The sequence below is a fragment of the Rhinichthys klamathensis genome, unplaced genomic scaffold (assembly GCF_029890125.1).
Source record: "Rhinichthys klamathensis goyatoka isolate OS25496 unplaced genomic scaffold, OSU_Roscu_1.1 h1tg000487l_1, whole genome shotgun sequence".
Taxonomy (NCBI): Eukaryota; Metazoa; Chordata; class Actinopteri; order Cypriniformes; family Leuciscidae; genus Rhinichthys; species Rhinichthys klamathensis.
The window spans coordinates 106,357-133,991 of record NW_026606974.1 but is presented as its reverse complement, the minus strand read 5'-3'; the positions used below and the strand labels follow the sequence as shown (position 1 = coordinate 133,991).

At 37.9% G+C, this 27,635-nt stretch overlaps 1 protein-coding gene across 2 annotated transcripts in view; it reads right to left on the bottom strand.

Moving 5' to 3' along the window:
• The window catches only part of ccser1 (coiled-coil serine-rich protein 1), an 88,336-nt gene extending 64,701 nt beyond the window's left edge, over positions 1–23,635 (bottom strand). For both annotated transcript variants that reach the window (XM_056237446.1, XM_056237447.1), the window contains exons 1-3: positions 23,443–23,635; positions 20,466–21,635; positions 10,345–10,529 (exon numbers count right to left, since the gene is read on the bottom strand). In XM_056237446.1, the coding sequence (XP_056093421.1) occupies positions 10,345–10,529; positions 20,466–21,609 (1,329 nt within the window). In that variant the 5' untranslated portion in view covers positions 21,610–21,635; positions 23,443–23,635. The remainder of the gene's footprint in view (positions 1–10,344; positions 10,530–20,465; positions 21,636–23,442) is intronic.
• Positions 23,636–27,635: the final 4,000 nt, after the last annotated feature.

The window sequence follows — 27,635 nt, the reverse complement described above, 5'->3', positions numbered from 1 at the left end:
AATTGCTCCAGCTGTCTCAGGTTTGATGGGTGCCTTCTCCAGACTGAGAGTTTCAGCTCTTTCCATAGATGTTCGATAGGATTAAGATCAGGACTCATAGAAAGCCACTTCAGAATAGTCCAATGTTTTGTTATCCATTCTTGGGTGCTTTTAGCTGTGTGTTTTGGATCGTTATCCTGTTGGAGGACCCATGACCTGCGACAGAGACAGAGCTTTCTGACACTGGGTAGTACGTTTCGCTCCGGAATGCCTTGATAGTCTTGAGATTTCATTGTGCCCTGCACAGATTCAAGGCACCCTGTGCCAGACACAGCCCCAAAGCATAACCAGCCTCCTCCATGCTTCACTGTAGGTATGGTGTTCTTTTCTTTGAAAGCTTCAATTTTTTTGTCTGTGAACATAGAGCTGATTTGACTTGCCAAAAAGCTCCAGTTTTGAACCATCTTTCCAAAGGACATTCTTCCAGAAGGATTGTGGTTTGTCAATATGCATGCATTTTAGCAAATGCCAGTCTGGCTTTTTTATGTTTTTCTTTCAAAACTGGAGACCTCCTGGGTCTTCTTCCATGGAGCCCACTTTCGCTCAAAAAGCGACGGATGGTGCGATCAGAAACTGATCGAGTTCAGCTTGGATCTCTTTGGCAGTTATCCTTGGTTCTTTTTCTACCATTTGCACTATCCTTCTTTTCAATCTTGGGTCGATTTTCCTCTTGCGGCCCGGGCCCAGGGAGGTTGGCAAGTTAAATGGACCTTAAACTTCTTAATAATATTTGCAACTGTTGTCACAGGAACATCAAGCTGCTTGGATGGAGATGGTCTTGTAGCCTTTACCTTTACCATGCTTGTCTATTATTTTCTTTCTGATCTCCTCAGACAACTCTCTCCTTTGCTTTCTCTGGTCCATGTTCAGTGACGTGCACACAATTATACCAAACAGCACAGTGATTACTTTTCTCCATTTAAATAGGCAGAATGACTGATTACAAGATTGGAGACATGTGTGATACTAATTAAAGAAACAAATTAGTTTGAAATATCACTATAATCCAATTATTTGTTATCTTTTCTAAGGGGTACCAACAAATGTGTCCAGGCCATTTTAGAATATCTTTGTAGAATAAGCAATAATTCATCTCTATTCACAGCTTCTTTGCTTTATTGTATGACATACCAAAGGCATGCAAGTATACATGATAAAATTGCTTTTATTTTCATTACTTTTCATGAGGAATTAAGCATTATTTCAATGAGCTGTAAGGGTACCAACAAATTTGAGCACGTGTGTGTGTGCGTGTGTGTATATATATATATATATATATATATATATATATATATATATATATATATACACACTCACCGGCCACTTTATTAGGTACACCTGTCCAACTGCTCGTTAACACTTAATTTCTAAGCAGCCAATCACATGGCGGCAACTCAGTGCATTTAGGCATGTAGACATGGTCAAGACAATCTCCTGCAGTTCAAACCGAGCATCAGTATGGGGAAGAAAGGTGATTTGAGTGACTTTGAACGTGGCATGATTGTTGGTGCCAGAAGAGCTGGTCTGAGTATTTCAGAAACTGCTAATCTACTGGGATTTTCACGCACAACCATCTCTAGGGTTTACAGAGAATGGTCCGAAAAAGAAAAAACATCCAGTGAGTGGCAGTTCTGTGGGCGGAAATGCCTTGTTGATGCCAGAGGTCAGAGGAGAATGGCCAGACTGGTTCGAGCTGATAGAAGGGCAACAGTGACTGAAATAACCACTCGTTACAACCGAGGTATGCAGCAAAGCATTTGTGAAGCCACAACACGCACAACCTTGAGGCGGATGGGCTACAACAGCAGAAGACTCCACCGGGTACCACTCATCTCCACTACAAATAGGAAAAAGAGGCACAATTTGCAAGAGCTCACCAAAATTGAACAGTTGAAGACTGGAAAAATGTTGCCTGGTCTGATGAGTCTCGATTTCTGTTGAGACATTCAGATGTTAGAGTCAGAATTTGGCGTAAACAGAATGAGAACATGGAACCATCATGCCTTGTTACCACTGTGCAGGCTGGTGGTGGTGGTGTAATGGTGTGGGGGATGTTTTCCTGGCACACTTTAGGCCCCTTAGTGCCAATTGGGCATCGTTTAAATGCCACGGCCTACCTGAGCATTGTTTCTGACCATGTCCATCCCTTTATGGCCACCATGTACCCATCCTCTGATGGCTACTTCCACCATGTCACAAAGCTCTAATCATTTCAAATTGGTTTCTTGAACATGACAATGAGTTCACTGTACTAAAATGGCCTCCACAGTCACCAGATCTCAACCCAATAGAGCATCTTTGGGATGTGGTGGAACGGGAGATTCGCATCATGGATGTGCAGCCGACAAATCTGCGGCAACTGTGTGATGCCATCATGTCAATATGGACCAAACTCCCTGAGGAATGCTTCCAGCACCTTGTTGAATCTATGCCACGAAGAATTGAGGCAGTTCTGAAGGCAAAAGGGGGTCCAACCCGTTACTAGCATGGGGTACCTAATAAAGTGGCCGGTGAGTGTATATATATATATATATATATATATATATATATACACTACCGTTCAAAAGTTTGGGGTCGGTACGACTTTAAATACTTTTAAAAGAATTCTCTTCTGCTAACCATGGCTGCGCTTATTTGATTAAAAATACAACAAAAATCAGTTATAGTATTAAATATGTAAATCAGCTGTTTTCTGTGTGAATGTAAAGTGTAATTTATTCCTGTGATCAAAGCTAAATTTTCAGCATCACCAGTGTCAGTGTCTTCAGTGTCAAATGATCCTTCACAAATCAGTATAATATGAGGATTTGATGCTCAAGAAACATTTATTATTATTATCAATGTTGAAACAGTTGTTGGTCTGTCAGTTGTACAGTTTTTTTTTTTTTTTTTTTAGGATTCTTTGATGAATAGGAAGTTCAAAAGAACAGCATTTGTTTGAAATAGAATCTTTTGTAACATTATAAATGTATTTACTGTCCTTGATAAATAAAAGTATTGATTTCTTTCCTCCAAAAAATAAAAATAAAATTCTCACTGACCCCAAACTTTTGAACGGTAGTGTATATATACACTCACCGGCCACTTTATTAGGTACCCCATGCTAGTAACGGGTTGGACCCCCTTTTGCCTTCAGAACTGCCTCAATTCTTCGTGGCATAGATTCAACAAGGTGCTGGAAGCATTCCTCAGGGAGTTTGGTCCATATTGACATGATGGCATCACACAGTTGCCGCAGATTTGTCGGCTGCACATCCATGATGCGAATCTCCCGTTCCACCACATCCCAAAGATGCTCTATTGGGTTGAGATCTGGTGACTGTGGAGGCCATTTTAGTACAGTGAACTCATTGTCATGTTCAAGAAACCAATTTGAAATGATTAGAGCTTTGTGACATGGTGGAAGTAGCCATCAGAGGATGGGTACATGGTGGCCATAAAGGGATGGACATGGTCAGAAACAATGCTCAGGTAGGCCGTGGCATTTAAACGATGCCCAATTGGCACTGAGGGGCCTAAAGTGTGCCAGGAAAACATCCCCCACACCATTACACCACCACCACCAGCCTGCACAGTGGTAACAAGACATGATGGTTCCATGTTCTCATTCTGTTTACGCCAAATTCTGACTCTAACATCTGAATGTCTCAACAGAAATCGAGACTCATCAGACCAGGCAACATTTTTCCAGTCTTCAACTGTTCAATTTTGGTGAGCTCTTGCAAATTGTAGCCTCTTTTTCCTATTTGTAGTGGAGATGAGTGGTACCCGGTGGAGTCTTCTGCTGTTGTAGCCCATCCGCCTCAAGGTTGTGCGTGTTGTGGCTTCACAAATGCTTTGCTGCATACCTCGGTTGTAACGAGTGGTTATTTCAGTCACTGTTGCCCTTCTATCAGCTCGAACCAGTCTGGCCATTCTCCTCTGACCTCTGGCATCAACAAGGCATTTCCGCCCACAGAACTGCCGCTCACTGGATGTTTTTTCTTTTTCTGACCATTCTCTGTAAACCCTAGAGATGGTTGTGCGTGAAAATCCCAGTAGATTAGCAGTTTCTGAAATACTCAGACCAGCCCTTCTGGCACCAACAATCATACCACGTTCAAAGTCACTCAAATCACCTTTCTTCCCCATACTGATGCTCGGTTTGAACTGCAGAAGATTGTCTTGACCATGTCTACATGCACTGAGTTGCCGCCATGTGATTGGCTGCTTAGAAATTAAGTGTTAACGAGCAGTTGGACAGGTGTACCTAATAAAGTGGCCGGTGAGTGTATATATAAATTTATTTATTTATTTATTTATTTAGTGGAAAACCTATAAACACACTACACTACGTGCAGTCATTGGTTAAAAAATCTATTGACCAATTTTTTTTTACTGTTGGTACAAGATTGGTATTTTATTAGTTATGACATATTTAATGTATCTAGTTTGCAGTAAGCAGTGACTAATGCCTTTCTTAAAATCAGCCCAAACTTCTAGCTGTGTCATGGACTGTTTGTTAAAAACTGATGACAAAAGAGGATTTGATCTGATTCAAAGATGCCTCCACAGAAACCCTTTCTCACATCTGACTAAACGGCGCAACTCCATTATTGCACACAAGAAGCAGAAAACCTGGATAACGCTCAATCCAAAGTAGGCCTTTGAGTGCTGCTTTTCAAAGTGTCACACTGCCATCTTGTGCCCAATATGAAAAAAACATCTTAAGATTTAAAGCCAAAAGGTAAAAAAAAAAAAAAGAATGTATATTAAAAAGAAAAGACAAGGTCCTTTATTCTAGCAAACAAGCCGGACTCAGCAAGGCTCTAATATAGAGTATTTGAGGCTAATCTTATTTAAAAGTGAACGTAAAAGACAAAAAGGCAAAAGAGCAGCTATTATGTACTATTAAAGTGGAGAAGCACAGCTCTTTGGCTAATTAAGCAGGACAGAGCAAAGGACTGGATAGTGCATCAGAACAGAAATGCCTTAACTTTGACTTTGCTAGAAATTAAAGGGTCACTGGGTTCCTAATTAAGACTCTCAGGATATGAAATGGTGCGGCCTTTACCTCTTTGAAATATTACGATGCCAAATGACAAAATGAACATAATACATCACTACTGTAACAATCTCAGTAAGAGTGTAATACTGATGAAGTGAACTGCCTTAATCGGCAACCTGTTCAGACACCTTATTTAGAAATATTAAAGAAGAACAGTGTCATGGTTCATAAAATGTCCTTGCGAACATAAATGGCCAAACAGTTTGTTTTTGTGCATAATCATGTAGTCTCAACCAACGAGATCACTACCCATAGACACGGATATGACAACAGGAACACAAAGGACAAAAACTGCCAGTGCTCAATAAAAATGTCTGCGTTGCAGGGAGGGGTGGGGGGATGATGAGATGGTCTTTTTTTTCTTCTAATATTACATTTCTAAGGGAAACTTGAGAAGGTGACAGAGAGCTGACATTTGGTATGACTCACTCTCAATTTCCTGATGTTCAGATTGATTTTTCTGATCTTTTCATGTCAATGTCAGGAGAAAACATGCTTTACTCATTAATGAAATATCCTGCGGCTCTTGACAAAAAGGTCAAAACAGTTCAATGCCAATGTATTTCAGAAATCACTTAAACAACAACAGAAACACTATTTCAGGAGACAGTCCAACAGGTTACACATTGGCAGGTTATGCAAGGATACTCCCTCTCAAACACATTTAGAATCAATCTGTGCTGCTACCAGAAATTATGAGGTGTCAAATGTATCCTATGGATTAGGAAATGACCTGAGCAGACCTCGGGTCACCCGCACATAAAATTCATTGTAAGACGTGATAAGACCATGCGCATCTTGATATAGTGATAAGATGATAGGGATAAATGGTGAGAATGATATTGAGATATGACGTGAGACAGACTCAAGTAGATTCAGAAGTAGGCATTTGATTGTGTTTGTATATTTACATGTGAATGCTGATTATCGTTTATGGAAGTGTTTATGCTATATTTACTATGTGTATCCATTTAGTTGGTGGGTTTATTCCAATTCTGTATTATATTATAGTTAATCATCTCTATTATATGCTCTGTTTCAGACCACACACACATGCCAATCTAATCGTTTTTACTCATGTGCTCAAACTATTGAAGCTAAGGTGGAAACTAATGGAAAAATCAAAAGTTAAAGTTGTACAGCAGGTTTGTACATGCAATTTCAATGAGACAACCTTGAGATGACCTCAATTAAACAAATAATGGTTAATTTCAAGTCTAGGCCACAATGTATTGAACAAAATAAGACCTGATTCAATAAGGCAGCTTTCTCGTAAGTAAATCCCATACAACGGCATAACTCTCTGCTTAATCAGCATAGTACGATGCATCATTGGAGAAATGTCACTCCGGGACGTCCGACACTACTAGAGCACATGCGCACTCTTCAAAAACAGCGCTCTTGAGAAACTAAAAGTTGTAGAATGGAATTTGTATATATTTGGAATGAAAGATACAGAACGTACTGCATGTTGCTTGATTATTTTGGTCAAGAGCAGGATCTATACAAGTCCACATCATACTAACAAGAAACTATGCCTCTAACCTGTGATGCTGTTTGCCAATGTTCATTGGAACTATGGTTTTAGGAAACACCAAATCTTTGAACTATGCTGGTAACAATGGAACTTGTGGCCATAGTTGGCTAACGATGCTTTGGGGAAACACACTCCAACACTGTTTCATTCATCAGTAAGACCAAGTTCTCCTGCTATACCCATGAAGGTTGATATAAAATAATAAGACTGTATCAAACAAGCACCATCTTGATACAAATTAAGCTGCAGAAGGCAACGCAAAATTACTGAACAATGCTTTTGTGATTTACAAGCATGCTGGCCAAAGATTACAGAAATTGGAAACTACTGTAGTTCCTCAAATGTTAATGTTTGAAGAACATTAGAACAGTAGTGAATGGCATGCTTCCCTTGAGAGCAGTGAGCATGACCACAAATTCTCACTATGACAATGGAACACTTCCCTTTTCCTGCATGTCTTTGTGTTTACACAAAAAAGAGTTGTGCGTGTCTGCCTCATAAAAAAGTATGTTAATGAGCATTTACATTCTTTGGCGATCACAGAGTTAACTTAAATCTAAATCTACAAACAGAAGAAAAATGCAGTTTTTAATGGGGAACAATAAAAGTGCTTAAGTTCATGCTTAAGTTCATTTTGAAAATGACTCATGGACCAGTTAGTGAGTCTCACTGATTCATTTAAATAACTTGTGAGTTTAGGATTCAAGACTGATTCATTAGGCAATCGGACATCACGGATTACAATGTTCATTCTTATATTGCAGCGAGCACAACGCAAAAAGCTGCCCTTTCTCTGAACTTTGACTGGAGCCGTCGATTGCACCGTAGGAGGGGATTTTCCTTCAACTAATCCACTTCATCCTTCAATTATAATGTGGGCTTATATATCTCTTTATCTTTATCAGGCACAGCATCAAAAAATACAAGAATCAGGATCCTCAAAGTCAACCAAAACATGCAGCATATTCCCTAAGATTTTCGACGTCTGTTGGCAAACCCTTGATCAGCTGCTTCAGGACGTAGCCTCGTCCAAGAACAACTGGCAAACAGGAGAATGTAAATGAAAAGGTCAGGTCAGTCCACAGCCACAGTGAAGGTAAACTTCACTCACAAATTTTGCACAGCACATGATTTGATGACAAATTAGCAGTGGCACCTTAGCAAGCATTAAAGAACAATAACACAGGATGTGGCGTTTTCCTCCACTACGCTGGAAAACAAGAGCAATTAGTTTGGCCTCAAGCTGTGCAGGTGCAGACTACAGTATTCAGAAACAAAACAAAAGCTTTATGACTTGTAGGAACTAGCCAAAAGTATGAGCAATTGTTTCATGTTACTGATTGAAACAATGTTTTCCTGTAAGGGTTTTGTCCATACAACATAAAATCTCTCTGAAGGTTAATTGTTTTGATTTATCTGCTAGCCCTATGACACCAAATGACCGGCACCAACTAAAAATAGTCACTTCTAACTTAACTGCACTACCATTCAAAACTTTGGGGTCAGTACGTTTTTTTTTTTTTTTTGGAAAGAAATGTATACTTTTATTAATCAAGGATTCAACTAATCAATAGGGACAGAAAAGACATTTAAATGTTACAAAAGATTTTCATTTCATTAAGCAGCACAACTGTTTTCAACAAAATCAGCATATCAGAATGATTTCTGAAGGATTATGTGACACTAAAGACTGGAGTAATGGATGCTGAAAATTCAGTTTTATTATCACAAGAATAAATTACATTTCAAAAAAATATATTAAAATAGAAAAACATTTTCGGGATGTCCCTATTTTAAATTAGCAAGCTACTTTTTTCAAGTGAATAGGCATGGGCCAGTATGGTCGACTATCCCATTACACATTTAATAACCAACTAGTTAAGTCAACTAGTGAATGTTTTCAGAATTGGTTTTTAAATATTTAAAAAAAGACAAGATTTATTGAAAAAATGGTTTAGCATGCTCAAAGTGTGTTGTACTTCAGCATGCTAACAGTTAGCAGAGTATTTGTTCTCAGTGAAAACCTCAGCACTACAGGCTTTTAGTTTCTTCAACACAATCTCTGTTGGACTTCAAATGGCCTGCTGTGAGCAATGCCCATGTTATTGTGCGTAATCCACAGGTTTATTGTGAGGTCTTGTGAAAAGATTAAAGGATAGGAATTTTCTGGTGTCTGCTTTTAATAAACAGATGGTGGCTTACTTTAATAAGCTTTGAACAAAAGGTTCAAACTGTTGGACAATGTGAACTATATGTTTTACATCCATTACATTTCTATTCAAAGGGTTTGAACTTTTGAATGAGGAATGAGAATCCATGAGACTAAGTTATTAGGTTACAATGAAGGATCACATTAGACTTCTCGCATGGTCGTTTAGTTTTTTGAGGACAGTCTGTTCTAGGTAGATTAACAGCAGTGCCATACTTTCCCATTTCGTAATTATTGATTTAACTGTACTTCACGGCATATTCAACGATTTGGAAATGTTCTTATATCCATCTTCTGCTTTGGGCTTTTTAATTACTTCTCAGAGTTGATTCAATTGTTCTTTTTCTTCAGGTCCAAGTTCTGACACAATACTGCCTCAATGCAGGAAGATGAGTGATGAGGTATTTTGCCCCCCAAAAAAAAAAATCAAATATTGTGTTTATCACGGATAAATTGTGTGTGTGTGTGTGTGTTGTGTGTTGTGTGTGTGTGTGTGTGTGTGTGTGTGTGTGTGTGTGTATATATATAAGAAAAGGTATGCTAATAGTTAAATGACTGGCTGTCAGAGTAGCTTGCTAATAAACTATAATTACGTGTCATCATAAAAACGCAATTACAATGCTGATTGGCCTGTTGAGTCACAGAATGCAGTCAATAAGGCAATCTTTTCTTTCTCAATGTTTTACTGAGATTAAGAAATGGATGTCTGAACATGTTCTGTCTAAACAGTGATTAGACTGAAGTGATGCTTATTGGTTCACCTCATCAGTTGTGTAAAGCAGAGTCCATAACCTTAAGTGTGGATGGTTCTGCTTTGAAATTCCAAACTAAACAAAATTAATTTCATTATTTTTATGTAAAGTGTTTTGAGATGCTACTTTTAAAAGGCACTATATAAAATAAAGTTTATTATTATTATTAATAGCAATATTAGCGAATTGTTTTCATGTAGAGACAGGAGAACTTAAGAGTTTCCAGAGCTTCAGACACAGACGAAAAAGTCCCGCCCTCAGCTGCGCAGCGCGTCGTTATTGGCCAATGGCTGCAGCCCAGAAACATCCTGACCCGAGCACAGCAATTCAAGAAGAATATAACAAAATACAGGCACAGGGCAGTGTCTCTGTAGACAGAAACACTACCACACACTTCTAGTGGATCATAAGTAATGATTGGGAGGGTTTATTTTTGCTTGAGTCTATAGAACATAACACGAACATGCAGATGGTTGAATACATTTTGGTGGCACTCTACATGGTCAGATGAAATTTCAGGGAAAGTGGCCAATGGATACTGGCCTTGCTGACCTGCTGGCTAAAATGGTGTGAGAGGATTTGTTGGTTTAATTAAGCACTGCGATTATATCGCTGGGTGGGAATTTAATCCCTCGGAAGACGCAGTGAGAGTCTACATAGTTGTTTTTTAAAGACACACATTTAGATCAAATAAACCAATTCAACTGCAGCCAATTCTTGAAAATGTGAGTTTGAGCAGTGAAATCGCATTCATACTTACCAGGCTACCCAATTTAGAAGATGAGGAACTGGTTCTCTGCTTGTATAAAGTGTGGCCCTCCATGCAGTGAGGATCCCTGAGATTGAGGTGAAGTCTGGGTTCTCCTGCGCCCTCAGAGGCCGACCGTAGACGTCTCTCCATGCGCATCACCTCATGGTATGGGCTCACGCTGCTGCACATGGACACTGTGAAGGATACGACACACAGATTAGAGACGGAAATCATTATACATCAAAACAAAGAGCTAAATGGCCAACAGTACTGGGTTATGAAGCAGTTCTGGAATGTGTACAATAACAATGACAATACATCATCATTTACTACAAATCTCATTAGTAGGCACCAGGGGAGTAACGATTCACTCGTTTTGACGATGCATCGATTACTGTTACGATCTTTAAAAGGTCTAGGAGAGGGAACGCAACATTCAGATATCACTACTGCTGGTAGATTGGGTACAGCAGAAATAACCATGAATAGAATACACAAAGTGTTTGAAAGGTGATTATTTATTACCAAAAAGCCGAAGCCACTAGATACAGTGAATGAGCTAGGTACAATGTAAATGAAAACCCACAGAAGAAAAAAAAGAACATACAGATAATTATAGGGAAAAAAAGAACTTAAGTGGCGCCAAATGAAAGAACCAAATATAACAAAATAATTCCCTTAAACTAATCCCCCACAACCTCGTCTAACCTAATAAAATAAAATGTGAAAAATAAACCGAAATCTTCAGCGTGTTCGACGCCCTAAACTACCTTCTCTAAGAAAACAAAAATACAAAGGGTGGCGCACACTTCTTACCTAGTGTGTCTAACACCTGACATTACTACGGGCACAATGTATATCGCGCGATCTACTGACCTGTTCTCTTTTCTCATATAGATCACCTGAAGCCCATTAACCCTCTGGGGACCAAGGTGTTTTTGGGGTCCTTGAGATGTTTTGACATTTGTCCTTTTTTCAGTTGCTTATAAACATATTAATGGCACAGGTGAAATTACACTCTATTTAGTACAAACAGGGCTACCATAATATGTGAGCAACATGTATGTACATGTTTGTATTTTTGAGAGAATATTGTTTATGCATGGTTATTGAAAAAACTAAAAATTAAAGTTTCTGAAATAAAGCCACAAAACACATACTAAATGTGTCCACAAGACTTTTGACTAGGGCTGCACGATTTGGGGAAAATGTCATATTGCGATTATTGAGGTCAATATTGCGATTGCGATATAATAACAAATGGTTTCATGAGTCAACTTGCTTGATTCTAAAGCAAAATGCACACAGATGTGTGATAATTCTGAAATGTGCATTTCTCAACTCAAACTAGCAACAACAACTAAATGATTGATAACATCTATAATGATCAATAAGCCAGTCTGGGTAGAAATTAATCCACCCCCATTTAAAACATTAATTATAGCCATCCAACATTACAGTGATTCCACAATTGAAAGCTATAATTTTTTTAAAAACATTTATTAGGCTTCAAAAAATATAACAGCTTTTAATTTAAGTGAACTTAATAATACTCACATAAACCCATAAAAAGTCTTATTTACCTGTGCCCTTCCTGTCAGGTAGGACATATACAGAAATTGAATAAAGTTATCAAACAGTCTGCACTGCATAGCTAAATTATAAATTATATATAGACTAATCCTTATTAAAGCTACACAAGTTCTTTAGTCAAGAGCAGTGAGTAATTTTCTCTGTTCCCTTTGTTCTTTGATTAACTTTACTGACAGAAAGCTTTGGCTGCTGGTCCTTTAAGAGCAGCCATTGTAGAGACGCGGATCTCACACGCGCCTCATTCTCTCACAACTCTTTACGTCCATCATAAGACTGCTCTTATGTTATGAAGATACTCGACAAACGACATTTTGGCATAATTGTGTGTGTTATTGTTCGTTCAAGCGAGAAAGATAACTATTCCGGTCTGTGCATGCGCATGGGCGCACGTCTTTCTGTGAGTCACAGTCGGACATTCACAGGCAGCGAGCTCTCTGTTTGACTTGTCGCGCATGAATGGTTTGGACTTTAAAGCATTCGCACGAATAAGAACGGGATCATGTAACACTAGCCAAAGGATGACAAAAAATAACAGATGCTGCGTTAATTGGGTTAACAGCCCTAATTTGTTTACTTTACATAAAATCGCAGCATTTTGCGTCATATAATCGAATAGGCTTGACATCGCGATTACGATTGCGATATGATTAATCGTGCAGCACTACTTTTGACTAATGGAAGTTGTGGCCTAGAGTTTTTGCTTCAAAATGATCTGAAAATCATCCTGTCTAATCATTCACATAACACAATAGATTCTTTTAAATTGTGAAAAACATTTTTTGTTAACCAAGGCAATAAGCGAATGGGCGTGAACGGCCCAACCCCATTGTGAATAATTAGGTGATTGAGAAGACAAAGACCCGCATATTAATGAGCCGTTCATTCAGGTGTGTCACAAGAAAGAATGCAAGGACAATATACACACACACACACACACACATATATATAAAATCAAAATATAAATTAAAGTCAAAAGCACATTTTTAGTCATACCTGGAAACAAATCCTGTTCAAATAGATTATATGGGCCATTCTACAGAATTGGTTCAAAGTTAGAGTTGGAAACATCTTGAAAAGAAAATTGTCTTTTTCCATAAATGTCTTAGTAGGCCAATACATTTTATCATACATATTTCAAAGTTAACGATTCATTATTTTTATATAGCTTGCATTGGAACAAACACTATTCTTAGTTGATTAGTTTATTGACAAAACATACTATATATTTAAAATATGAGCAGAAACTGCTAACAAAAGCTTATTTGATGTCTATTTTAGAGTTAAAACTTTATAATCTATCCAAAACTAATCACACACACACACACGATTCAAATTTAAACAGTAGGCTATTTTTGCGTTTACAGACACTAACGTTATTATATATCGCTCCTCGAAGTGAAAATAAACCAGCACTTGTTCTGAGGTAGGTAAATGTCCCAGGATTATTTGAGGCGTTTACACGTCTCAATGTGTTGCTTCAGATCATTAACGTTTGAATAGCGCGCGCTCTCCGTGGGCGTGTCACATTAGCGGAATAATGAGATGCGAGAACGATAATGAGAACGGCTGACACCTCTCTCTTTTTATATAGATTACATAAACAGAGAATATTTATTTTAGTTTTAAATTAGATCATTTAAAAGTACAAACTTAAATGATCATAAACATATATTGCTCATGTCTGGGTGAATAGTATTCGCTGTTTAAGTTTAGAGATGTGCTCCAGAAAAAAAGTTCACGGAGAAGCAGAACGCACACCCTGTTTATTTTCTTTATTTTACAAAAGCACAATATTTTATTTCGATTGTAGGTGGGCACATAAAAAAGTAGACATTTAACAGTTTATTTTTGAATATGTCTTAACTCTGTATGACCAGAAATGGAGTAGTTTAAGTCTTTTTCTGCTATGTGAAAAAAATCTGCCAAAACACACCGGTGCGTTTGCCGTCCCCAGAGGGTTAAACTCAGAACATTGGCGTAAAACCCAAAATAACATTAAGGAACTAAATGTTTGACATACACAACTGCAATTGGATTTAACTGGTACAAAGTACGCCACTCAGGACACTGAACAAACACACACACACTGCTGCGAATGAGACGCGCGGGAAGCCTTTTAAAACAGCGGGGCGACAGCAGATTGGACGCCGAAGAACCGCCCTGATGATGATGGATAGCTGACACGGCCTATCACAGGAACCTGAGAGCAAATAGAAAGCGAGCGTACAAGAGAGGGAGGGAAAAACAAAAGCACAACAACAAACGCATATAGAACGTAACAATTACGAAACCTGACGATGCATATGCATCGATCTTGAAACAAGTTCGTATATTTCAGTCAATAATCGTTTTAAAATGCAAAGAATCTAATGAATCGCAATTCGATAACAAAACATTAAACTACTACATGCGTGAATGTTGCATAGTCTGACAAAGCAGCTCCACCACAGCTTCCTGTCAGACCCGCACAAGGAATTTGGAAAGTAAGACGTGGGTTTAGTGAGCACCACAACCCCGCAGACTAGACAGGTGACCGGAGTCTCATCTCCCACTCCAAAACTTAAAATAAACCTCAGGTCAGGGGATACAATTAGTATTAGTAGGGGGGCAGGCAGCCTCCTCCCTAGATGGGTCTCCATTCAGTAAGCAGGAAGACAAGCTGTCTTGTACACAAAACGAAATAGTCAATGTTTACTTGATATGGAACACACAGAGCATGAGTTGAATTGGCAACAGTCAATTTATCACTTGAGCTGGGAGAAGAGAACTTGTGGAGTGAACTTCCAGACGGCTTAAATACGCTCCGTGGGAACACCACCATCACTCCACCTCCGACAACCGTAACTCACTGCACCTGTGCACTCTAACAGGCGAAGAGACAGATGGAAGAAGAAAACAAAACAAAAACATGTGCACAACACAGCACTAAACAACATCACATACTTAAATGAAAATGTTACGTAACAGTGAATTAATGGAGACGTTGTGCACGCCCTCAAAGATATGTGTTGAACTCTTACAAAACAACAGAAGCAGAGAGTGCTACACAGGTGTCTTTATGTAGCCACTGGTGCTCATTGGATAAACTGGAGGTGGACATCAAATTATTAAGATGAAATAGTTCAAGGCACTTATGTGAACTAAAAAGCCTTTGATTAACTGGGCTAAATCATTAAAAACAGTTAAAACTGTAGATATACACGTTTCAAATACACAGCCTTCTTCAGGATAACAAAACTATTGCTCATTAGCTATTACTTCATGTTAGTTAATACATTAACTAATGAGACCTTATTGTAAAGTGTAAATAAAAGTGTTAAAAATAAAATATTTAAAGGAGTCATAATGTAGTATTAACTTTGATACCCACGCTCTATTATAGTCATTTCATGCCCTTCTAAAAAAGAAAAATTGGAAAAAAATAAACACAGAGCTCGTTTGACCCTTATTTCTAAATGAATTATTGTCTCGCGAGATCTGATGCCAGGTTTTGGCTGTCGTGGACGGTCATTTTAATAATGCAAATGAGGGGCGCGTTGATTGGTGGCAGGAAGGAGGGGGCTTGACACCGCAGGTAACTTCAGCATATCATTCCAAAAAGAGATCATGGCGCAAGTTGTTAATGAACCCGACCTGGCCGCGACCCACGGGATTCAACCGTATATGTTTGAGCCAGACTCTGAACCAGAGCTGGAAACGGAAGAGGAACAACAGTCAATTGAAGGACGTCTACATCAACATGTCTCTGAATGGTAAAGACAATTTTTTTGACTGAGACATACATTAACATCAGTAACGAGCTAAAACGTTTTTTTGCTATTTTCTCCCACATAAGTTTAGCTTTAATTTAATGTAGATTACATTAACGGAGATGTAGTCTACTTTGTTTTCAGCTTACAGTGGTTATAGAGATTAACGTTTGCTATGTTTTGTTTTTGCCTTTTTTGACGTTGTGGTTTTTTAGATATTTAATAATTTTCATCTGCAGACATGTAACGTTATGTTTTTCTTTATGTTTATTAATTCTTGACTGTTAAATTTATCTATCCTGATCACATACATTAACCGCATTAGTAGTTAGCTGCTGTTTGTTACACAAAATATAGTAATAAAAACACAGTCTTACCGTTTCAAATTCAGGCAAGTCCCTGATTGTTGGAATGACACCTTTTCCCAAACGTAGCTTCGATACCAACTTCGCCTGATATTGCCCCAAATTTGTAAAATATTCTTTTGTGAAATGTTTAGCGCAGACACCTAACGTTGAGCAAGTTGAGATGGTTGTTGGAACAGCGTCATTAAAAATAAATTTCATCCACTTGTCCCTTGTAGTTTGGTCAGTTTTGGGTAAAGAAAAAAGATTAGAATGTGGATTATGACAGTCAACCACAGAGCAACTCACGTGTGCACTACGTTTCTGCATCTTTCTTGACTGAATATGATGGGGAGAGGGGCAGGGCGGGCCTCCTCTGCGGTGTCCATATATGGTATATCCGGCCCCGTCTTGATGTCAAGTCGGGGGAGAAAGTGAAATCTCGTATTTGAGTGCGCGTGCACGTTGGCTAGTTTAAGAACCCTGGGGTAAACAAACGCTTCACTTTTGAATATCGGCATCCCGGCCAATGTATAATCGTTAGTCAATCATAACATACATTGATTCTCATGGAAAAGTGAAAATTGCACATTATGACTCCTTTAAAAGATATTATACGGTAATATAAATAAATATTTAACATTAGTATCTACTAAGCGAATATCAGTAAAAAAAAAAATTATATATATATATATATATATATATATATATATATATATATATATGTAAGGGAATACATATTTCTATTTTTATTTAAATAATATAATTAATAATTTTATGTACACATAAATATTAGTATATCCTACCATTCAAAAGTTTGTAACACTTTTGCTGAGCTATTATTCGCAATAATGCATTAAATTGATCAAAACGTGACGCTAAAGGCATTTATAATGTTACCAAATTTTTCACCAAAATCAGCATATTAAAATGATTTCTGATGGATCATGTGACAGACAGACTGGAGTAATGGCTGCTGAAGACTATATATAAAATATATTAAAACAGAAAAATGAATTTTAAATTGTAATAATATTATTTCACAATATTAAAGTTTTTACTGTATTTTAAATCAAATAAATGCAACTTTATAGCAACAGCATTAGAGACTTCTTTCATAAACAAAAAAAATCTTAGCAACCAATTTTTAAAAAATACAGTCCATGTATGTATGTATGTATGTATGTATATGTATATAAGTATATATGTATATATATATATATATATATATATATATATATATATATATATATATATATATATATATATATATATACACACACACACTCACCTAAAGGATTATTAGGAACACCTGTTCAATTTCTAATTAATGCAATTATCTAATCAAACAATCACATGGCAGTTGCTTCAATGCATTTAGGGGTGTGGTCCTGGTCAAGACAATCTCCTGAACTCCAAACTGAATGTCAGAATGGGAAAGAAAGGTGATTTAAGCAATTTTGAGCGTGGCATGGTTGTTGGTGCCAGACGGGCCGGTCTGAGTATTTCACAATCTACTCAGTTACTGGGATTTTCACACACAACCATTTCTAGGGTTTACAAAGAATGGTGTGAAAAGGGAAAAACATCCAGTATGCGGCAGTCCTGTGGGCGAAAATGCCTTGTTGATGCTAGAGGTCAGAGGAGAATGGGCCGACTGATTCAAGCTGATAGAAGAGCAACTTTGACTGAAATAACCACTCGTTACAACCGAGGTATGCAGCAAAGCATTTGTGAAGCCACAACACGCACAACCTTGAGGCGGATGGGCTACAACAGCAGAAGACCCCACCGGGTACCACTCATCTCCAATACAAATAGGAAAAAGAGGCTACAATTCGGAAGAGCTCACCAAAATTGGACAGTTGAAGACTGGAAAAATGTTGCCTGGTCTGATGAGTCTTGATTTCTGTTGAGACATTCAGATGGTAGAGTCAGAATTTGGCGTAAACAGAATGAGAACATGGATCCATCATGCCTTGTTACCACTGTGCAGGCTGGTGGTGGTGGTGTAATGGTGTGGGGGATGTTTTCTTGGCACACTTTAGGCCCCTTAGTGCCAATTGGGCATCGTTTAAATGCCACGGCCTACCTGAGCATTGTTTCTCACCATGTCCATCCCTTTATGGCCACCATGTACCCATCCTCAGATGGCTACTTCCAGCAGGATAATGCACCATGTCACAAAGCTCGAATCATTTCAAATTGGTTTCTTGAACATGACAATGAGTTCACTGTACTAAAATGGCCCCCACAGTCACCAGATCTCAACCCAATAGAGCATCTTTGGGATGTGGTGGAACGGGAGCTTCGTGCCCTGGATGTGCATCCCACAAATCTCCATCAACTGCAAGATGCTATCCTATCAATATGGGCCAACATTTCTAAAGAATGCTTTCAGCACCTTGTTGAGTCAATGCCACGTAGAATTAAGGCAGTTCTGAAGGCGAAAGGGGGTCAAACACAGTATTAGTATGGTGTTCCTAAAAATCCTTTAGGTGAGTGTGTAATATATATACATATATATGCAAGTTATTATAAGTGTTACAGCAGAAAATACTTGTGAATGGCTTTAAATTGCACTTCTATGAAAACAATATTCAAGTCCAGTGGGGAAAAAAAATGAACACTACTGTTGCCAAGTTTCCTCCAAATGATTAAAATGTCTTCAGTATCTTGTTGTGTACAGAGACAGACCTCAATTTGTAGGTTGTAGCCTAGGTCACAATCTGAAGAATACGTAATGCATCTAGCAAAGATGTATATAAAAAAAAAAAATGTGTTAAGCCTGGGGCACAAACTACAATTCACCTACCTACTACACCAGATTTGCATAAAATTAATTTCTCTCTTAAACGAGATATCAAAAGCAAAACAACACGGATAGGTGAAACAGTTCAGCAAAACATCAATAGTTTTGTTTTAGTACAGTCCAGTACAGTATCAAACAATTAAAAGCCTGGATCCTATTGACAAATACACAAGGCAAAGAAAATACAGTGATGTTCAGTTAAAAAGCCCAAAACCTACAGAGTCACAAGAAAAGCTGCAGAAAAGACCCAATAATTCTGATTACTGTAAATAATATATTCACAAAGAAACAAAATGCAAAACACAAACTAAAATTTCTAGCAAATTAAACCAAGAACCAAAATAACCTGCTGTCAACATGGTAAACAGATTTAACTGCATCCAGACATCTTTCCGCCTATATAAAGATACGAGAGTATGAATAAAACATCTTAATATCCTTAAAAATAGCTTAATCATTGACATGAAAATTAATGAATCACCCCAAGCCAATAATTGTAAATGAACACAGAGTGTAGAGTTCACTCTCTCCTGCAAGAGGATCCGTAGTAAAGCCAATATCAAGTCACACTAGAGGAAATTCAATACTGTGGAGCTGGTTAGTTTCCCATAAACCATCTAAGCCACAAGTACTCTGGAGTGAAATCACTCGCAACGTAAAAGTATAATTTACGAAAAAGGGAAAACATGGGTCATAAGAAAAATGCAGCCAAACTGGGGGGGGGGGGCCTTTATCGCTCAATACATGAGGGCATAAATGTCATTTCTAAATCACAAGTATGATATTATAATAAATAGTGAGTTATTAATTGTATCTCTGATGTTTAATATTTCTCAGCAGTAACAGACTTCTCAATTAGCATATTACACAGCTCTTTGGAATACTTCATGCTGATTGGCCAATCGTGGCATTTTTTATATAGCCTCTATTTATATATATATATATATATATATATATATATATATATATAATGTATAAACACTGAAACAATGTATATTTGACAACAACTGAATTTCTACATATAGCTGTGCTAGATTCATTCATCTCATTTTTCTCTGTGGTCCCTTCTCTTATAATAAATACATTTCAAGTCACAACAATATTTCAGGCCCATTTTTTATTTATTTGGGAAGTAGCCGTGTATACGCAGGAAAATGTGAAGATAGCCGATCATGTCACTTTGCCCTACGATGTGCTACCAACAATCATGAAGACAATTAATTTGGTTGTTGTTTTTACAACCAATTTAACCACAGGGAAAAACTGTTTGGCTACCAGTAGTATCCTACCCTTCTGCTTTTCAGTCATTTTTTATTTTCCAAATTAAGCTGACAGCTCTTCAACACCCATGGCCTCATGAGATATTAAACTGTACATCAGATGAGCACTTCATAATCTTTGTAAAACCAGTAGAGGAATCTAGGAAGGAATCTTCCATCTAGGAAGCTCAGAGGACATAATAGCTAGATGTGAAATCTTCTAGATTAGTGGAACTGGTTTGAAGATCAAAGATTTAAGACTTGTTTTTGTCATGGAACAAGCATGTGAATAATTTCCCTCAAAACGTCTTTCTTAAAACAGGAAATAGCCTCAATAAAAACTCAAAACAGCAACTGAGTTCACTGACATTACCTGTGTGTGGCTTTCTTAGGTGGCTTGGCCTGGTCTCCAGTTTGCTCAGGCCCGATGACCTTCCTGCCTGCTGGATGAGAACAGCGTTCCTGGACCTCCTCTCACGAGTGTCTGGATTGGAACTACTTTCCTCACTCAATTCTGGAGCTTGTTCAATCTCACTGGCCTCTGACTGGTCAGGGTTATCGTTTGCATTAGGATTAGTGTTTGGGGTCAGCTCTTTCACTGTTTGCAGCGTTACTGGTTCCGTACGGGCAGTTGTGCTCTCGCACTGCGTGTTGGCTGTGTGGCTGGTATCTGGCAGTAAGGGCTTTTCTGTGGTGGCCTGGGCTGGGGTGATGGACACCTGCGAGGTAGAAACAGCTTGGCTAAAGTTTTCGGGTGGAGCAGCTGGACTGGGAGCCGGCAAAGCGTCCACTTCCGAGACAGAGTCTTCGGTGGCGTGAACAAAATCTGATGGCGTGATTGCTGTGGTGCGGTCTTCTGAGATCATGGGCGACTGTAGAGAACTCTCAGCCAATTCTCCAGGCCAGGAACCTGGGGTTCCAGTTTTAGGAGGATCTTCTGTGCTATCCTGACCTTTACCCTGGTCCAGAACATTGGAAGAGTTCTTGGAAAATCGTTGGTGAGCTGAAAAGGACTTAGGCAGCATCTTCTTATGCTTAGAAGACCTCTTGCTGCTCACCTCATCGAGGAACCCTGAATCATCTCCCTCGTTCGTCCGTGAGCTGATGCAGTTAATAAACACACTGCGGTTGGCCGACGTTTTCTCAAGGTTTTCCGTCTGAGATCGGGGGATCTTCTTCTTGTGTCCGCCGAATCCGAACGAATGCCGTGTCTTTGAGATGCAACTCTCTCGAAAGATGACTTCAGACCCCTGGCTGCTATTGTCCAGGCTGAGCTGGGTCGGGTCGCTGTGTCTCTTGCTGTGGAAGCTGAGTGACGGAGTGCGGAATAGGCTGCGCCGTTTGCCTGTGCTGCTGGAGCTGGAGTTCGTGCTGGAGGGAGAGGAAGTGTGGACGCCATTGCCGACACCACCAGAGGAGGGCGAGGACGGGAGCGAGTCCTGTCTCTTTCCCACACTACGTCTGAAGATGGGAAGCCTGGAGACCAGGGTGGAGCGCCGTGACCCTGATTCGCCCATGTAGATCGAGCACCAAATCAGACACTCTGCAGACAAGAAAAAAAGACAATCAGCATTAGCATGATGGCCTGAATAAACAAACACAATCAGGAATGGAAGTTACCACCAGCCAAATAATTTAGGTCATTTTGGATTCTTTACCAGGCAGGCAGCCACTAAGGCAGGCAACATGTCTCATTTGGCAAGAATTTTGTTTTTTAGCAACAGAAACTAGTACTTGATGAACTAACCAATTTGTTTATAGATTGATGAACAGGCTAAGGCAAAGTTGGCAAAGGGCATGATCTTTAGTACCGCTGGTTTCTCAGAGCAGAATTGTCTTAACAGTAAATAAGTGTATATCGGTCACCCTGCACTGTAAGATATCAGCTCAGCCATTTTTTAAAAACTAGTGTATATCAAATGACTACTATTATAAATGCAAACGCACCCCAGGTTCACTTGATTCTGACATTTGCACAATTCCAGATAATTTCAAATATTATTTAAAATGTCTAATATGTCTAAAACAAATAAAGAAAAGTGAGAAAACAATGTTTTGTTAATCATTGTTCTTGTATTATTCTTGTATTTTGGGGGAAAAGGGAAAGGTAAAATATTAGGCCTACAACTAGGCTAACCTAAAATGGGTTCCAAAAACAACAGCGGACACAGACCCATCATGAAAAATAGGTCAGCATCCATGTATAAGGTCAGCCACAGTGTCACTTTTTGTTCCTCAAATGTGGAAATAAATCTGAATTAAAATACTGTATCAGTTCATTGGTTAATTTTACAAATAAACGGCTAGTAAAACTCCCCAGCTATTATTTAGCATTGAATTTTCAACCTCAACCAAAATTATGATTCTAATGGAATTTCAACATTGAATCAATGTCACCGACCTTGCTATCTGGGTCTGCATTCACTGTATCTGGTAACGTTAGGCAAAAAAATCCCACCTTAGACACAAAGATTTAGATTCACAAGGGAAAAATCCAGAAGGGCTGCATTACTGTTTGCTGAGCACAATTAATTTCAGCACATTAAGCACACTGTGCTGACCTACTGCCAGTATTGTCTTATACTGAAAAATCACAGTAAAGTTAAAGTGAAGGTGTTCCCTCTGATAAATTAACAAAACATGTAGGCCTACACACACACCCTATAATACAGTAGTGACGGTTGGAGATACACCCTTGACAGCATTACTTAGCTTGATTGACCTGATGTGCTTTAATGGGTAATGACAAAGACTAGAGCACACTTAATAATGTTTAGATAACTTAATAATCATGACAATGCCAATGTAAGTTAATAAACAACAGGCCAATTCAGTGAACTGAATTATGTCATTAAAAAATAATAATAATGACACAAAACCTATAATAATCAAGGTTGTGTGAAGCCAGGTGCATAACGTTTTTGCCATTTAGAAGCGTTATACACTAGCAAAAATAAAATAAGTAGTTTAACTGAAATAAAATCTGAGAAACAATGCAAAGAAAGCAAGAATATCCATAAAGTGCGATGATCAGTGAATCAAAGCAAAAAGGGCCCATAACCTACAAGCTGATGCGAGCTGACTCTCTAAACAGCATTTTTCGGCGCGTTCATCATATTTGGGAATCTTAGCACTTCTACGGAGTCCAAAAATGCTTTCTATTAGGTAACTCGCTATGCTTTAGACTCAGCAATTGCGAACTACATACCTATTATTATTATAAATATCATCCTCAGTGATGGACACGGCGTCAGGAAACAGTGAATAACCAATAAAACAGCGACATTCAGCAGCCGCCTGCAGCAAGAGCTCTGACCGCAGTACAGCTCCGCACACAAACATTAAGTTACCTTGAATGCTCCGCTTACAACCCGCAGATATTCCGTTCGCTGTCAGTTTGAGCGTAAAGCCTAAATGCTCGTGGCATCACATCCGGCGAGTTTCACGTCAAAGCAAGCGCTAAATTCTCCTGTCAGAATCCTTGCTCGCTCGCGCTAAATCCACCTCAAGTGACGTGGAATGTTGCTTCCGCGTTTCCGCCTCTGCGCGTGACGCAAGATACCTGCGTGAGCGTCATTTAAAGACGGCACACAGGTGCAGTGGCCCTGCTGGGATATTATATACAATACAATACAACAAAAATAGTGTGTTATAAAAATGATACATCTGTGCTATCCTACAAAATGTTTTACAAAGGTTTATTTCTGACGACTTTGATGTAAATTGCTCCTTCTGTGGTAGCCTAATTGAAGATTTGTCTCATCTGTTTTGGGATTGTGAGTTTACTAAGAATCTATGGAAAAACAATTCCATTATTTTGTGGTAGCCTATAATTCCTGATATCTCGTTGAAATATGAAAATGTTATTCTTGGTTATATACACCTTGATAGAGACGAGTCTGATGGTTTTTATTTATTCAACCTTATTTTGATCTTGGCTAAATATTTTCTAAATGTAAATTAAATTTAGTAAGAATAAGCCTTTCTTCAGCCTTTTTCTTGACGATGTAAAACTCTGGGCTATATGTATCTGATTTCTGATTTTTCTAATAAGAAAACTGTGAATCTTTTAAAAAGGTATAGCCTACATAATTTTCTTGCACCCTGGCATAATATATTGTCATTCTGTATATTTTTGTTCAATAAAAGATAAGCCCTGGGATATGGAACGAATTACATAATTATCACCAGTTATGTAATTTTCATGTATTTACATGTATTTTCATGTATTTACAAGCTTTACACAATATTGTTGAATTTTGTGATGGCTAAATGTTATCGATTGATAGGCTAAGTGGCATCCTTTTCCTCTTTATATTTTCTTATTTTATTTTATTTTTATTATACCTAGGCTATACTATGGCACGTTTTTATTGTAGGCCTATCCTACTTTATTGATTGCATAAATTATGTCGCGTGAATTTTATTCTCTAATGAATCGGTAAAACTAGGAGTAGCCTATTGCCTACATAGGCTATATCTTTTTATTAGCCTATAATCAAAATGGTCCGCTAAATAGCCTAGGCTACTATAAGTCTACGGGCAAGATATAACATTCGTTGGCTGATCGAATCCGGAAATACAAAAGTGCATGAGTTAAATCACGCCTAGTTTTTCAACGTAGGCTAGCCTACAACAACAAATGATGTTTATCTTTCAAACCCAACATCACTGAGCTAAGATTCCCTTATAGCCGTAATTCTTTTGAATTCCACGCGGTGTCACTGTTGTCACAAAATTGAGCTTCTCAGGGAAGGCTATTTATTTAACCCTTAAACAGGCAAGAGTGGAAAATGCTAAGCAAAAAATAATTTCATTTCATTTTTTATATCATCTGGACTTAAATAAAACATATCCAAAATATTTTTTTACAATTTTTATATATTTTGGATTTTATGAATTGTGTCTCCTGAGATACGTTGTCTGATTAGGGTATAAAAAAAGGACCAAGTCATTAATCTGTTAACTGTTACTGCCACTGTAAGTTTAAAACAATTATATATCCCATACTTCACCTGATCTAATGTTGACAAATTATATATCATTCGAAAGCTTACGAACTCAAGATTCAGCCTGTGAAACCCGTTTTGAAATTGGACGTTGTGTTACCATAGAAACGGTACTCTAAATTATTTTAATGGACTCCTCCCCTTTTGGGCATCGTCATGTTTCATAATTTATGATCAAAACCTTTTCTAATCTTGACAAAACACATATTGTCAGAAAGGTCTGAGTCTCAAGGTTCCATATTTTGTGACAGAAGTGATATTTGGACAGAATTTTATTAATTTGTTATGGCAGAATGCATACAATTAAATTCAATGTAATGTAAGTTACCCGGTGGCTATTTTAAAATCTCACGGGAACTTCAATTTTTGTGATATCAACTTCAAATTTGGGACACAACTTGGTTAGATATATGGCTTTGATTTTATAGTAATTTCATAGTAAAAAATATTTTGTAAAATACATATTTTATAAAAAAAGAATAAATATTAAGTACAGTATATTTGATTTAATGTAAGATTTAAACTTCCTTAACTTTTTCATACTTTCATTTTATAAAGTGCTTTCACTTCAGCAATAATCTGCTGAGTGATTTCTTTATAAACAAGACCAAAATTAGGTCTATATTCCAAAGGATTCTTGAATTACAATCATTTAAGTTTGAATAGTGCATTTTAAATAGAGCTAGTTTAATCCCTTTTTATACCCTAAACAGGCAACGTGTCTCAGGAGACACATACATTTCAAAACGTGCTAAATAACAACATGAACAACATATTACTTAATTTTCTCCTTCAGCACCTTAAGACAATGTTCACAATTAATGTTAGCAGTATTCTTCTTCTTTTTTCAGAAGAAAAGTAAGTTTAATATATATTTACTTACCTCAAAATCTGAATGTTCTGCACCACTGGCAGCCATGTTGGATTTAGGTCAGGCTGACTAATTGATCACAAAAAATTTGAAGCAAATCATGTGACAAGCATACTCAAGACAGACCAGGCTGTCATAAGTGATAAAAGAATTTGATGAAAAAATTGTTCTTATGCCCCAGAAAAAGACAATAAAAACGATGTATCTCGTGAGACACGTTGCCTAGGGTTAAATATAGCCTAAGATAACTGAAGATCCAAAATGCCATCCAAATAAATAAATATGGTAGACATAAACATCTTGAAATGTAATGAAAAAATCTCTAAATAATGAATACATTTCTGAATTTATGATGGTTTCATCATCAGTCTGCGTCACTGCCTGTCACTCACTAACACTAATAAACCCCATCTGAATCAAGACAGCTTCTGTGTGTCTGTCTGAGGGCTGATTCGTTAAATTACACAATATGTGCATAATAACAAGCTCTTCCCTCTCTGTGTCCATTCATCATCACATACAAGAAATCCAATAACGTTCTTGTTTTGTATTTAATGCATTTCTGATGATGTATGATACCCAAATAAGTATAGGCTATTTACAGAACAGCTTGTTGGGGTGTATTGTTTGAGGAAATAGAAGTGGGTTGCGGATAGCTCTCAGAAACAAAACTGCAATTTGTTAGTTATTTTTAAAAGACGAGTCGCTACATGATTGATGTATAATGAAGTCAAGTATAGTTGTTTTACATTATAAGTTAGAATTCTGTATAAAATACTATAACATTTCAAATTTTTTTACCTGAACATAATTGCACACCTTAAAACATTCGTAAACCAATCAGAATCAAGCCCCGTATAGCCTAATGTTCTCTATTGTCCTGAAAGTGTAGTTTTCAGAATCAGTTTCATTCATCTCCTCTTCCTAATGGACCTCATCCTCATAATCACCATCTTCTGTGGAAGCCTTTTCTTTTCTTTTCTGCCTTTCATTTTATTGTTTTTGGTCTTCTCTGAGATGCTACACATTTCCATTATCATCCGTTTCGATATCTGACCTCATTAAAGGGCTCTCGCTGCCTTTTCTCCTGAACATTTTAATATAGGCTAATAATTACCTTTTTAAGATCTGCCATTGATTTTATTTCTGTAGTTTCTTTGACTAATGCTTGCACTTTCTTTCCTTGAATTTGGTTTTATCAGCTTTAAAATGTCATGGTGATGTGGACACAAAGAGGCAGTTGCTATGAGACAGGTGATAGTGCTACTGCAGAGCTTTAAAAGTGTGCCGCGCGGAATAATGCTGAGTTTAAAGTGACCACTGAAGTTAGCCCCCAATGGAGTTGGATAAAGGAACAAAGTAAGTGTATTCCTTTCCCTCATGCACTCTTTGATGGACTTGAATAAACAGTTAATAAAAGTCCAGTTAAAGTGGCAGCCAGTATAGCCATAAATCTTTAAGGGGTAGAATTTGTGATCACCTTGAAGTTTCCATCAGACATTTAGACAAAGAGCGATATTTATTGTGCCATTTTGTCAGGCTCCAACCAAAAAAACCAATGCAACAGAAAATGAAAAGAAAAATCACTAGATTTGTGATGTTGACACCTTGACACTTGCTCTCTGTTACTGAGTTTGTTTAAAGGGAACCGATTAAGGCCCTT